Source organism: Henckelia pumila, chromosome 2 (genome assembly GCF_033568475.1).
Source record: "Henckelia pumila isolate YLH828 chromosome 2, ASM3356847v2, whole genome shotgun sequence".
Taxonomy (NCBI): domain Eukaryota; kingdom Viridiplantae; phylum Streptophyta; class Magnoliopsida; order Lamiales; family Gesneriaceae; genus Henckelia; species Henckelia pumila.
In genome coordinates, this window is record NC_133121.1 from 3184197 (window position 1) to 3195868 (window position 11672).

The 11672-nt window shown below is 32.7% G+C and overlaps 2 protein-coding genes across 2 annotated transcripts; both read left to right on the plus strand.

Annotated features, from left to right (window-relative positions):
• Positions 1-1942: 1942 nt before the first annotated feature.
• On the plus strand, positions 1943-7715 carry LOC140880355 (beta-galactosidase 3-like). The gene is made up of 18 exons (XM_073284715.1): positions 1943-2319; positions 2424-2519; positions 2632-2744; positions 2844-2910; positions 3018-3110; positions 3386-3529; positions 3672-3760; positions 3844-3949; positions 4354-4441; positions 4528-4646; positions 5020-5184; positions 5351-5529; positions 5620-5729; positions 5946-6055; positions 6333-6443; positions 6532-6642; positions 7034-7236; positions 7321-7715. Exons 1-18 carry the CDS (start codon positions 2122-2124, stop codon positions 7436-7438), a joined length of 2220 nt encoding a protein of 739 aa, XP_073140816.1. The 5' UTR covers positions 1943-2121; the 3' UTR covers positions 7439-7715.
• A 753-nt stretch (positions 7716-8468) lies between these two features.
• On the plus strand, positions 8469-9451 carry LOC140885095 (E3 ubiquitin-protein ligase RSL1-like). Its single transcript, XM_073292024.1, has 2 exons — positions 8469-9203; positions 9281-9451. Exons 1-2 carry the CDS (start codon positions 8551-8553, stop codon positions 9432-9434), a joined length of 807 nt encoding a protein of 268 aa, XP_073148125.1. The 5' UTR covers positions 8469-8550; the 3' UTR covers positions 9435-9451.
• Positions 9452-11672: the final 2221 nt, after the last annotated feature.

Genomic DNA, 11672 nt, shown 5'->3' on the forward strand with positions numbered 1-11672 from the left:
TATTAATTTTGAAATTTTTGGTAAGTAATTTATCATGATAAGCCCAATATTACTATATATGATATATTATGATGAAATAAATAGTCTAGTGGCGGAATCCGTGAGTGACGCGTAGGATCATCACCATCTTAGGTTTCGTAATCGAATTCTTTTCTATAAATAATAATTTTTTTTTGAAGTTTTTAGTTTTACTTTCAAGAGATTATTATTTTTAAGCTTCCAAGTGATTATTCGGATTTATTAATCACTATTTTAAAAATGCTATATCGGTATGTTGTTATAGACTAGTTATTAGTTATTAAGTGATCCTTTACTAAAAAAAGTGTGATTATTTCACAAGTTTTGAATTCAAAATTGACCTTTTTCGTGAACAAGTTTTCATGTATATTTTGGGAAATAAACGCTGTATTTATGGGTTATATTGGCTTTAGAAATCGACGTTTCATTGCATGACCCATCTTATTTCTGGCCCTACACGATAAGATTACTATAAAACTACGATGCGTGTAATTTTTTGATTGATTATTTTTTCTTAATTTCCATACCATAATTGATTACTATATCGAGACCAACTTGGACAAAAATAAACCATCATTAAGGTGTTCGAATTTTTGGTTAGATCGAAAAAAACAAGAATTAAACCGAGCCGAAGTGAGTTTTTAATTTTGGATATAATGTTAAAACTGAAGTTATGTCAAAAATGAATTGATTGGAAAAACCAAACTTTAATTAGATTAATCATTTTATTTATTTTTTGTATTTAAATCATATTATTTAATAAAATGATATTTAAATGAATTTAAGTATAGTTCTGTTAATTTTTACTTTATTATTTGTTTAATTCATCTGAAGTTTACATTTTAGAAGAGATCTCAAAAACTTAAAAGATAATAAATTATTTTTTAAATTGTATTTTAATTATCTAGCGTAAAAAATTGTCGAAACCAAAAAGACAGTCCATCTTGATGGCAATAAAGGATTGGGTTAATAAAATTTTAAAAAATGTTATACATATACATTCGGTCATACATTCGATTATACATTAATTTTGAAATTATAAACTATCATTTTCGTTAGTGCATATGGAATAATTTTGTAAATTCAGAGGTAGGATGTAATCATGTGTATAATCAAATATGTACATATAGTATAATTTGAAAATTTTTATTTGTTCGTAAAACAATTATATATACACACACGTAGGTCAGAATTGTAAATTCCCAATTCAAATTATAATTCATTAGGGTATTGAAACTTATCAACTACTCTATATATAATTATATATCATTAAAAATGTGACAATTACATGTTAACTAAATCGATTTAATTAAGACATAAAAATATAATTTACACAAATTCACACGGGTCTCAAAGCCAAAGCCTCGATAGTTTACTTTGGAAACGCAATTAAAAAAAAAAGAAAAAAAAAAGAAAAGAAAAGAAAAGAAAAGAATACATAACTTTCATATGGCTAGGGGAAAAAAAATATTTGATCAATCCAAGAAAGTTAACCAAAAATAAGTACAATTACCTAAGAAAGCATTATATGGGACAACCAAGAGGCCATCATCACAAATCCCATCCAAGAAAATAAAGTTGGCAACAACATTTTCAAGAGCAAGATTTTGTGAGATCTAAACCGAGCTAGGGTCATATTCATCGATCTGATTTATATATATAGCGAAAAATAATATTTTTATATAAAAAATAATACTCATATCATGAACAAGATTAACAATCTGTGCTATAAAATTATTCCGTGAACAATTTCATGAAAATTTTTGTCTTGGATTAAATATACACTTAGATTTGATATTCTCTCGCTCTCCGCAGCCAATAACTTAGACAAAAAGAGAAAAATATATAAATAAAAATAAAATACATTCAATTGAATGTAAGCAATAAATCAACTACACAAAGCCATCAAGTTAGATGTATTTCCATAAAAAAGCACACTAAAACATTTATTTTATCTCTCTGAACAAAATCACAAATCCTCAAAATTTTTGTCTCTGGCCATGCAGTTAAAAAGTACCAATTTTTCTTAGCTGTTGAAGCATGGATCAGTGAATCATACATTTCCCATTTTCATTGTATTTCCTTCACAAAAATCGAAGCTTTATGCTATCAAAGAAAAAAGGTGGGAACATGGAAGCTACCTCAGCTTCTCCGAGCTTTTTCTTGCTCTGTATACTTTTGTTTTCTGCTGCTCGTCTCTCGTTTGGCAGTGTCACCTACGACAGGAAGGCGCTTATCATCAATGGCCAGAAGAGAATTCTTTTTTCTGGTTCCATTCATTACCCAAGAAGCACCCCCGATGTAAACAAATTTTCATTTTCTTGAAATTGTTCATTTTGATTTCTTCTGAAGTCCCTTTTTTCCCCCCCTCTGGGATTTGATAAAGTAGTGGCTTGATAATGCAGATGTGGGAAGGGCTCATTCAGAAGGCTAAAGATGGAGGATTGGATGCAATAGACACCTATGTGTTTTGGGACCTCCATGAACCTTCACCTGGCATTGTACTCAATTTAATTTCTTACCTTCTTGGACAATGCTACCTTATTTACTGTACTTCTTGCTGTTTCATTCATTCAATTGGAAATTAATGAGCTGTTTCTTGTGGGTTTTTAGTATAACTTTGAGGGAAGGTGTGATTTAGTTGGATTTGTGAAGTTGGTCCAGAGAGCAGGATTGTACCTAAATCTGCGTATTGGGCCTTATGTTTGTGCGGAGTGGAAATTTGGGTAATGGGATTTTTTTCCCACTATGTACTAAGATTTTTTCTACTCTTTGTTATTGTCTCTCTTTATTTATTCTTTGTTTTATTTATATTATGGTTTCAGTGGGTTCCCAGTTTGGTTGAAGTATGTTCCAGGGATTAGCTTCAGAACTGACAATGGGCCTTTCAAGGTCTGTATGTGCATAGTGTTCATTGACCAGGAGTAAATTTTCATTTTCTGAGATTTTTCTCGTTTTGCTCTAACATTATTGATAAATTTGAATTTGGTTTCTTGAAGATGGCAATGCAAAGGTTTACTCAAAAAATTGTCCAAATGATGAAGGATGAAAGATTGTTTCAGTCTCAAGGTGGCCCTATCATTCTCTCCCAGGTATGTTCAGTAAAAAAAATATAACATTCTTGTTAAATTTTTTTTTTCTTTTTTTGAGAAAACACAAGTTATGCCTAATTACACAAGTTAAGTCATGTATACCATCAAACTTTTGTCAAAAAATAAAAAAAGTTATACCAACAAACTAAACAGAACATGTACTTTGTGAACTTACCTTACATATTTCAAAACACACAAGTGATTAAATCCATGATATGTTCTAATATTTGGAATGAGTGTCCTTGATTCTTGTGAGCTCGATGTTAATGATGTAGATCGAAAACGAGTATGGTTTTGAGAGCAAGAATTTTGGTGCTGCTGGTCATGCATATATGACTTGGGCAGCTAAGATGGCTGTCGACTTGAACACCGGGGTTCCATGGCTTATGTGCAAGGAGGACGATGCCCCAGATCCGGTGGTAATACTCTTTCTTTTTGTGTATATTCTAGAAAATATTGACATCATATTTCATTTAAATCATTTAGTTGAACAATGCTATCAAATTTCTTGTAATTGTGGTAATTTGTGTTTTGTTGAGATCCTTCAAATTTTGGTAACAGATAAACACATGCAATGGTTTATACTGCGATTATTTTTCCCCGAACAAACCGTACAAGCCCACAATATGGACCGAGGCTTGGACTGGCTGGTACAATTGAAGTTCTCCCATCCCTCATTTTTTTTATGACTGACATATGAACGCCATGTTTTTTGTTGCTGTTCCTTCTCAAGGTTTGAAGATTTTGGTGGGCCTATTCATCATCGTCCTGTAGAAGATTTGGCATTTGCAGTTGCTAGGTTCATTCAGAAAGGAGGCTCCTTTGTAAACTACTACATGGTTTGTAAACATCTCTTGGCTGCTCAAGTCATGACTTTTTACTCAAGCTTTTAATATTTTGGAGTCTAATAAAACTTTAGATCACATCCACATCAATTAAAGAGTATGAAAAAATCATGGTTCTCCAATAACTGCTAAAATTTGATATAGTTCATTGTAACAGTACTGATTTAGTGGGTGTGGAGTCTTTTACTGATTTGCATATAATATATGGATAGATTTGATAGATATTTATCTATTATATTTGAGTTTCCTTTGTTTGGAATGTTAATGATTAGATCGAGTATTCAAATATTTGGCCAGGTCTTATGGAACAATATTAAATGGTTTATTCTGTATAAAGATATGTAGTTTTTAATATGCTATAGGACATTCATGAACTCATCTTAGTTTATTTCCGACAGTATCATGGAGGAACAAATTTTGGAAGAACTGCCGGAGGTCCTTTCATCACTACCAGCTATGACTATGATGCTCCAATTGATGAATATGGTGAGGGACAAGTAGTTCAAGCCCATGTTTTTTCTTTTGTATTATGCTCTTTATCCTAGCTAATTGGTTCCCTGATATTTGGGCAGGCTTACCTAGGCAGCCAAAATATGATCATTTAAAGGAGCTTCACAAGGCCATAAAGCTATGTGAGCCTGCCTTGATTGCTTCGGATCCTACCATTACTAAATTAGGAAACTATGAGCAGGTTTGTGTTATTGCTTGATATTGTAATTCTTTGCATTTCATTTAAAGGAAGAGGCATTGGAAAATACAATAGTCCTAACTTAACCTATTGAGCTCAATTGTGAACTTCAAACTAATTATTGTTAAATAATTGAATTATATTAATCGACATGACAGGTATTATCACTTGAAAGTATTTGTAATAAGAAATAATCAAATAACCAATATGTTAAGTGTTAACCAAGTAGAAAAATTAAATAGTTTGAACACTTGTGGCATCCAATTCGGGACCGAAGAAAATATTTCTTAATTTTTCTGGTAGTTTTGGTCTTTTGTGGTATGAGATCATTTTTTTGCTTCTTTCTTTATTGGGACTTTTGATGCTTTGTCTTCAGGCACATGTATTTTCTTCAAAATCCGGCCAGTGTGCTGCTTTTCTATCAAATTACCACTCGGAGACATCTGTAACGGTGAAATTCAATAACGTGCAATACGACCTACCACCTTGGTCAATCAGCATACTTCCCAATTGCAGAAGCGTTGTTTTTAACACTGCCAAGGTAAGCTAAGCATTTTCCTGTGCAGAGAAGTAAAGCTACAATTGATTTCTTGAAACGTTCCCTTCCACATTTTGGTATTTTTTTTCTGGTTACAATTTTCAAGTTCTTGTGGATTCCTCCCTGCTTATCATCTTCTGCTTCTCACAATTTGATTTAATCCATTTAGGTTGCAGCTCGAACTTCCCAAGCACAAATGTTGCCTACAAATGTTAAAACGCTCTTGTGGGAGACGTTCAGCGAAGACACGTCCACCACTAACTTTGATTCAAAAATCACCGTGTTTGGTCTCTTGGAGCAGTTAAATGTCACTAGAGATGCTACTGATTATTTATGGTACACAACCAGGTAAATAACTAAATAAACAATCTAAGACAACGGCTCTTGAATTTTGTCATTAATTTCATGTATTTATTTATACAAGTTGAATCATTGCAGCATCAACATTGGTCCTACTGAATCTTTTCTACATGGAGGGCAGAAGCCGATTCTCACTGTGGCTTCTGCAGGCCATGTCTTGCATGTGTTTATTAATGGACAATCTTCAGGTTCTACGAACTTTTCTTCTTTTTGGTTATGGAAATTAAAAACAACCGCTAGGATAATCAGATCATTCTACTATAAGTGGAGATGGACCTAGAATTTGCTGAACTTGGTCATTGTTTTCCAGTAAATGTTACATTATTTTACACTCTTGCAAAACAGAAAACATAACATTTGAGAATTTGCCAGTATCTATATGCTGAAATAATATCTCATTACAGGTTCAGTCTATGGATCTCGTGGAAACTGGAGAGTTACTTTCTCAAGCTATGTCAACTTGCACGCTGGAATGAACACGATTGTGTTGCTTAGTGTGGCAGTTGGATTACCAGTTAGTTTTCTTGATCTTTTATATTGTAACATTGCACTTTCTGAAATCAACCCGGTAGTAATGCTACAGGTTTTCAGGACACCTGTTCTTGGATTAGAGTCACAGGGTGTGATTCTCTTCCTAGAAAACAAATTATCTCTGTTAAAGACCCCTTCTTCAACAACTGTTGATTCATTGGCTCTAAAAAAATTTCCCCACCATGAATATACTTCCTAGCTGCCTGTAGTTATTTATTCAGATTCACACTCACACGAGTGTCTCCCTTTTGTATATAAAGAACGACGGCCATCATTTTGAAACTTGGAGCACTGGAATCTCGGGACCAGTTACAATACATGGACTAGATCATGGAGTGTGGGATTTATCCCAACAAAAATGGTCATACAAGGTAATTTATTCTTCATTTTTTATCGCGTCTATTTATTCAATGAACATTTAAGTTTGCAAACGGGGATGTAATTTGTTTATGCATTCAGATTGGGCTGAAAGGAGAAGCCATGAACTTAGCTTCACCAGGGCAAGTTTCATCCATTGATTGGATACAAGAATCCTTGGTCGCAAACAACCAGCCACTGACTTGGTATAAGGTACTCATATTAGCTTTAGCCTTAAGTCAAGCATTAGAATTTAGAATTTCACAAGAAGAAAGCTAATAAAATGCTAAACAACAAATAATGTTAGTTATTTGGTTTTCTCTACGATATAAATTTAGAAGAACCCATTACTGTTGTAAACTATAGATTTTCCAAATAACCTGTAATTATTTAATGACTTGAACCACATGATCAAGTGGCTACGTCGACCTTCTTAGGGACATTTGCCTAAAAATTAAGGCAAGTCGGATACCAAAGCACTCACTTTTGCGTTTGGATATGATAATTAAAAAGGGAATGAAGTACAAAACTTGAAGCTACATGTTCTGCTTCATGATTTCAGTTGTCTCGAGCATTATATATAAGATTGGCACCTTTCTTGCAGACTTATTTCAACGCACCATTAGGAAACGAGCCATTGGCATTGGACCTAAGTTCTATGGGCAAAGGTCAAGTGTGGATCAATGGACAGAGCATCGGAAGATATTGGACTGCTTCTGCTACAGGCACTTGCAACGGCTGCAGCTATGCAGGAACATATAGACAGCCTAAGTGCCAATACGGATGTGGAAAACCGACGCAAAGATGGTAAACACTTTCTTCGTACATATGCATAATACGTTGTATCGTTTTCAGTTGTTTTCTCGCAGTTCTTTCACTCGGGTTTCTCAGGTATCACATCCCTCGGTCATGGTTGAAGCCGACACAGAATTTGTTGGTTGTTTTCGAGGAAATTGGTGGGGATGCTTCCAGAATATCTCTTGTTCAAAGATCACTTACATATGTATAGAAATGAGAAGAAGCAAATCATATATAGACTACGTATACATACTTGTGAAAGAGTGTAAAGGTTGGTTAAAATGAGACACTGTCTGAAAAGGAAAAAAAAAGAAGATAATTACTGTGTTTTGTGTGAATATACAACTCCATTCTTTGATCTATTTATTTGTAAAGTGTGGAGATATTCAAGCCTAATGTGCGTTCAATATTATTTCAAACTTTACTTATTGCACCTGAAAAAACTTGTAAATGATCTGTCAAATTTATTGTATTATTTATTTATTTATCTATTCCTATTATTAGGAATCTCTATAATAGAGGCAAATGATGGTTTTGATGTGGGGTTTTTGCCTTTTTTTTTAAAAAAAAAAAATTCAATTCTAAATTACAGTATAGTCCTTCATTAATTTTTATAATTATGGTACGACTCATATTTGAATAAAATCATTTCAAATTGCAGTATTAATCATCAATTTTTACAGTTTACGATAATACTTTGATGTTAATTAATTTTGATTTAGTGTCCAATTGCTTATCTTTTGACTATATATTAAATATTATATTATATTGAATATTATATTATAATTATAATATTAAAATTTTGGGGAGTTCCTCACAATACTCACCACCAATTTTCGTACACACAGTAGTGATCATGTAACATATTTCAATGGACATGACCTTAAATAGTTGAAGGTCGTGGAATTACTATATAGTTGGGTGTTAATAATTCAAGTAGACTAACTAATACATGATGTGAATGTTAATGTTTCAGGAAAAATTCTATGCTACACGACATGTAATGTAGTTTGAACCATGTGGATCGTACCTGTTTTTGTATGGCCGGCCACACCAAAAATATTAATTTCGATATAGCATATATGGCAATGACAATAAATCAAAATTTGGGACCATTTTCCATTTGAAGATATTGGGGATTCTTTTAAGGGGTAGTAGAATTAATCAGTAGCTACATAAGGCAAAACTTGTCCTAAGACAACTGCTCTTTGGTTCATACCTCGGAACTGCAATTGGTTAACTGTCTTTATTCAACAAAAAGATTATACATCATCGACGCAAAGCTTAATTGTCACACTTGAGTCAAAAGCAAAGGAAAGAACTATGGAAAACTCTCCTACACTTGCAGATAACCCGTCGCCTTCCGACCCGGCTAATGCTCAACACCATGTAGAAGGAATGCTACGTGATCACGCGGGTGATAGCGATCAAGAATTCACCTGTGAAATCTGCATCGAGCCAACTTTAGTTCCCGATAAAAGATTCGAGAACGGCGACAAATGCGCCCACCCCTTCTGCACCGACTGTGTGATCAAGTACATCCGCGTGAAGCTCGAGGATGACAATGCCGGACGCATCAAATGCCCGGCTCTGAACTGCGATCACACGCTGGACCCCCTCGCTTGCGCCACGCTCGTCGGCCCCTCCCTTTTCACGCGCTGGTGCGACGTGCTATGCGAAGCTGCGATTTCGGGTGTGGATAAATGCTACTGCCCGTATAGAAACTGCAACCTGGTGATCTTGGACGAGTGTGGCGAGGATCCGAGGAAGTCGAGGTGTCCGAATTGCAAGAGGTGGTTCTGTTTCAGGTGTAAAACGGGTTGGCACGCGGGGTTTCGGTGTGAAGACATGGGTGAAGTGAGGGATGCGAACGACCTGGCTTTCGGAGGGCTGGTGGAGCGGATGGGGTGGAGAAGGTGCCCTTCTTGTAGGCATTTCGTCGAACGGCTCGGAGGCTGTAAATCAGTGCGGTGCAGGTTAGTACATTTATCGACTCAAATTTGAATTTTGGCAAGTATTTAGTACTAAATTTGACACAATGTTCCGAATGTAGATGCGGGATGGATTTCTGCTACACATGCGGACAACAATGTTGTCCTTGCAGGAATGGACCATTCTACGATGGTGAATCCACTATTTATGCGATTGTTTGTCTTTATTATGGAATTTTCGCCATTTGTTTATTTATTTTATGGCTGAAGCTGTAAGATCCATATAGCCGAAAATTGAGGGAAACGGAAATATATAAAAATTATGTTAAAAAATTTAGAAAAAATTGGAGATGTATATTATATGTTGGAAAAGATGATCATGAATTAATTATTTAGTTTCTGATAACCGTCTTTATTTTATGAATAATGCTAGAGGTACAACCAAAATATCGTACAACGATATTTACAACAATTATGTCGTGATATTTTGTTATTATCTCGTGAGATTTTGATATGATATCGTCATATTTTGCATTCAATGTATCATGAGATTTGATAAATTAAAATTTTGTATTGAATTTTTTGTAATGTAAAAATTGTTGTACAAATTTGGTTATACATGTAGCATTGCTCTTATTTTATTACGTAAATCAGAAAAAAAAAATGTTTGTTAATAGTCTCTATTGACAAAAATGTTTGTTAGGTATATTATATATTTTGTAGAGATAATAACTTAATACCTTAATTTTAATCTCAAATTTTAATTTGTTTCATATTTTATATTCAGCTGGTTAAATTAAAATTTTGACACACCAAAATTATTAAGTATTTTAAATAAAGGAAATTTAAACAAATTTTGTATTTAAATTTCCCCTCTAAAAATAGATAGATATAGTTTAGTTAGTTTATTTTATATTTACACATTACAAAAAATTAATGACCAAATACTTTAAATATGGAATTTTTTTGTTAATATAAAGAAATATTAAATTTAAGTTTTTTGGGTGTAAATCTATATTTTATAACAAGTAAAGCGTTGATATATGGACAAAAAAAATCAAATAGAAGTAATAGAAGAGGGTAATCTAGATCTTTTCAAACATTGAATTAAAAAGGTGAAGTGGAGGGGAATGGATCCCCTACTGTGGCCACAGTAGGGGGTGCCTATTTTCCTTTTTTTTTTTTTTAATTTTTTTTTATATAGAATTTGATTTGATTTTATTTGTCTTTTGTTTTTTTTTTTTACCTTTTTTTTAATACAATCTATTTTTTTTTAGTTTTTTATATTATCAATTTTTTTATTATAATTTATCCTTTAACAATATATATTAAAATAATACATCAACTAATAAAATATGTCAATTTGAAAACAAAAATAAATAATCATACGTTTTAATCCAAAAATAAATAAGTTCGGTAACAAAAAAATTAGAAAAACTGAAATGCAAATGATAAAAAATCGAATGTTTTATATTCAAATATTCTTATTTCCTATTGTAATTTTTTAAAAAATAAATAGAAGTAGAAAAAAAAAAAATCAAACATGTGAAAAATGAGTAAAAATGAAATACAAATTATGTCTTCCTCCCAAACGAGAAAAAAAAAACGATGTCCAAAAAAAAGTCCAAAAAATGAAATAAAAAATAAAAAATAAGCTAAAAAAATTTTAAAAAAGAAAATTTTGAGAGGGTATATGAAACTACCCAAACATACTAAAATAATATATGCGGAATTTTTTTTTTTTAAATTATACTTAGTAAAATAGATGTACATACATGCCCATACATATATGCACAAAATAAACAGATTTAAAAATAACATAAATAAAATGCAACATTCTTACTTAAATAACTGAGTCAAACTTAAATAGAATACTGTCAAACCATCCACTTAAAAGTTTGCATGCAATAAAAATTATTTAATAAAAATAATTCTAAAATTCACCGCTGGAAAGACATAAAAGAAATAAATAAGAAACAGAGTTTAAAAATTCTTAAAAATGTTCTCAAAACTCAGCCGGCGATCACGGGGGATCACTGCATGTCCGCTCATACGTCCTCACCACCGGTAGGAACTACATCTTCCTCTACGTACTCACCTGCACCATACAAGTGTAGTGAGCCTAGAGGCCCAACATGCTAATATAACAAGGGTTTAAAATAATTTAAATCACTGGAATACTAATAAATAACATATACATGAATGAGCATGCTTAAAAAAAAATTATGAATTATAACTTAAAATCTTACTTGAACTTGAACTTAAATATAATCATATATTACATACATAACATTGTTGAGCATAACATTTTCTAACATCGCATGGTCATATCCGTAGTGTAACCTTAAACTTAAAAGTTCGACTGATCAGTCTCTTAAAATCAACGTACGCGGCGGTGACGAATCACCTCTTACTGATAGTAAACTACCCTTAAATTGACAGTAAACTACCCTTAACATGTGGGGACTGGTCCCCCTTAAATTGTCACACTACTTCAACTTCCAACATAAAATT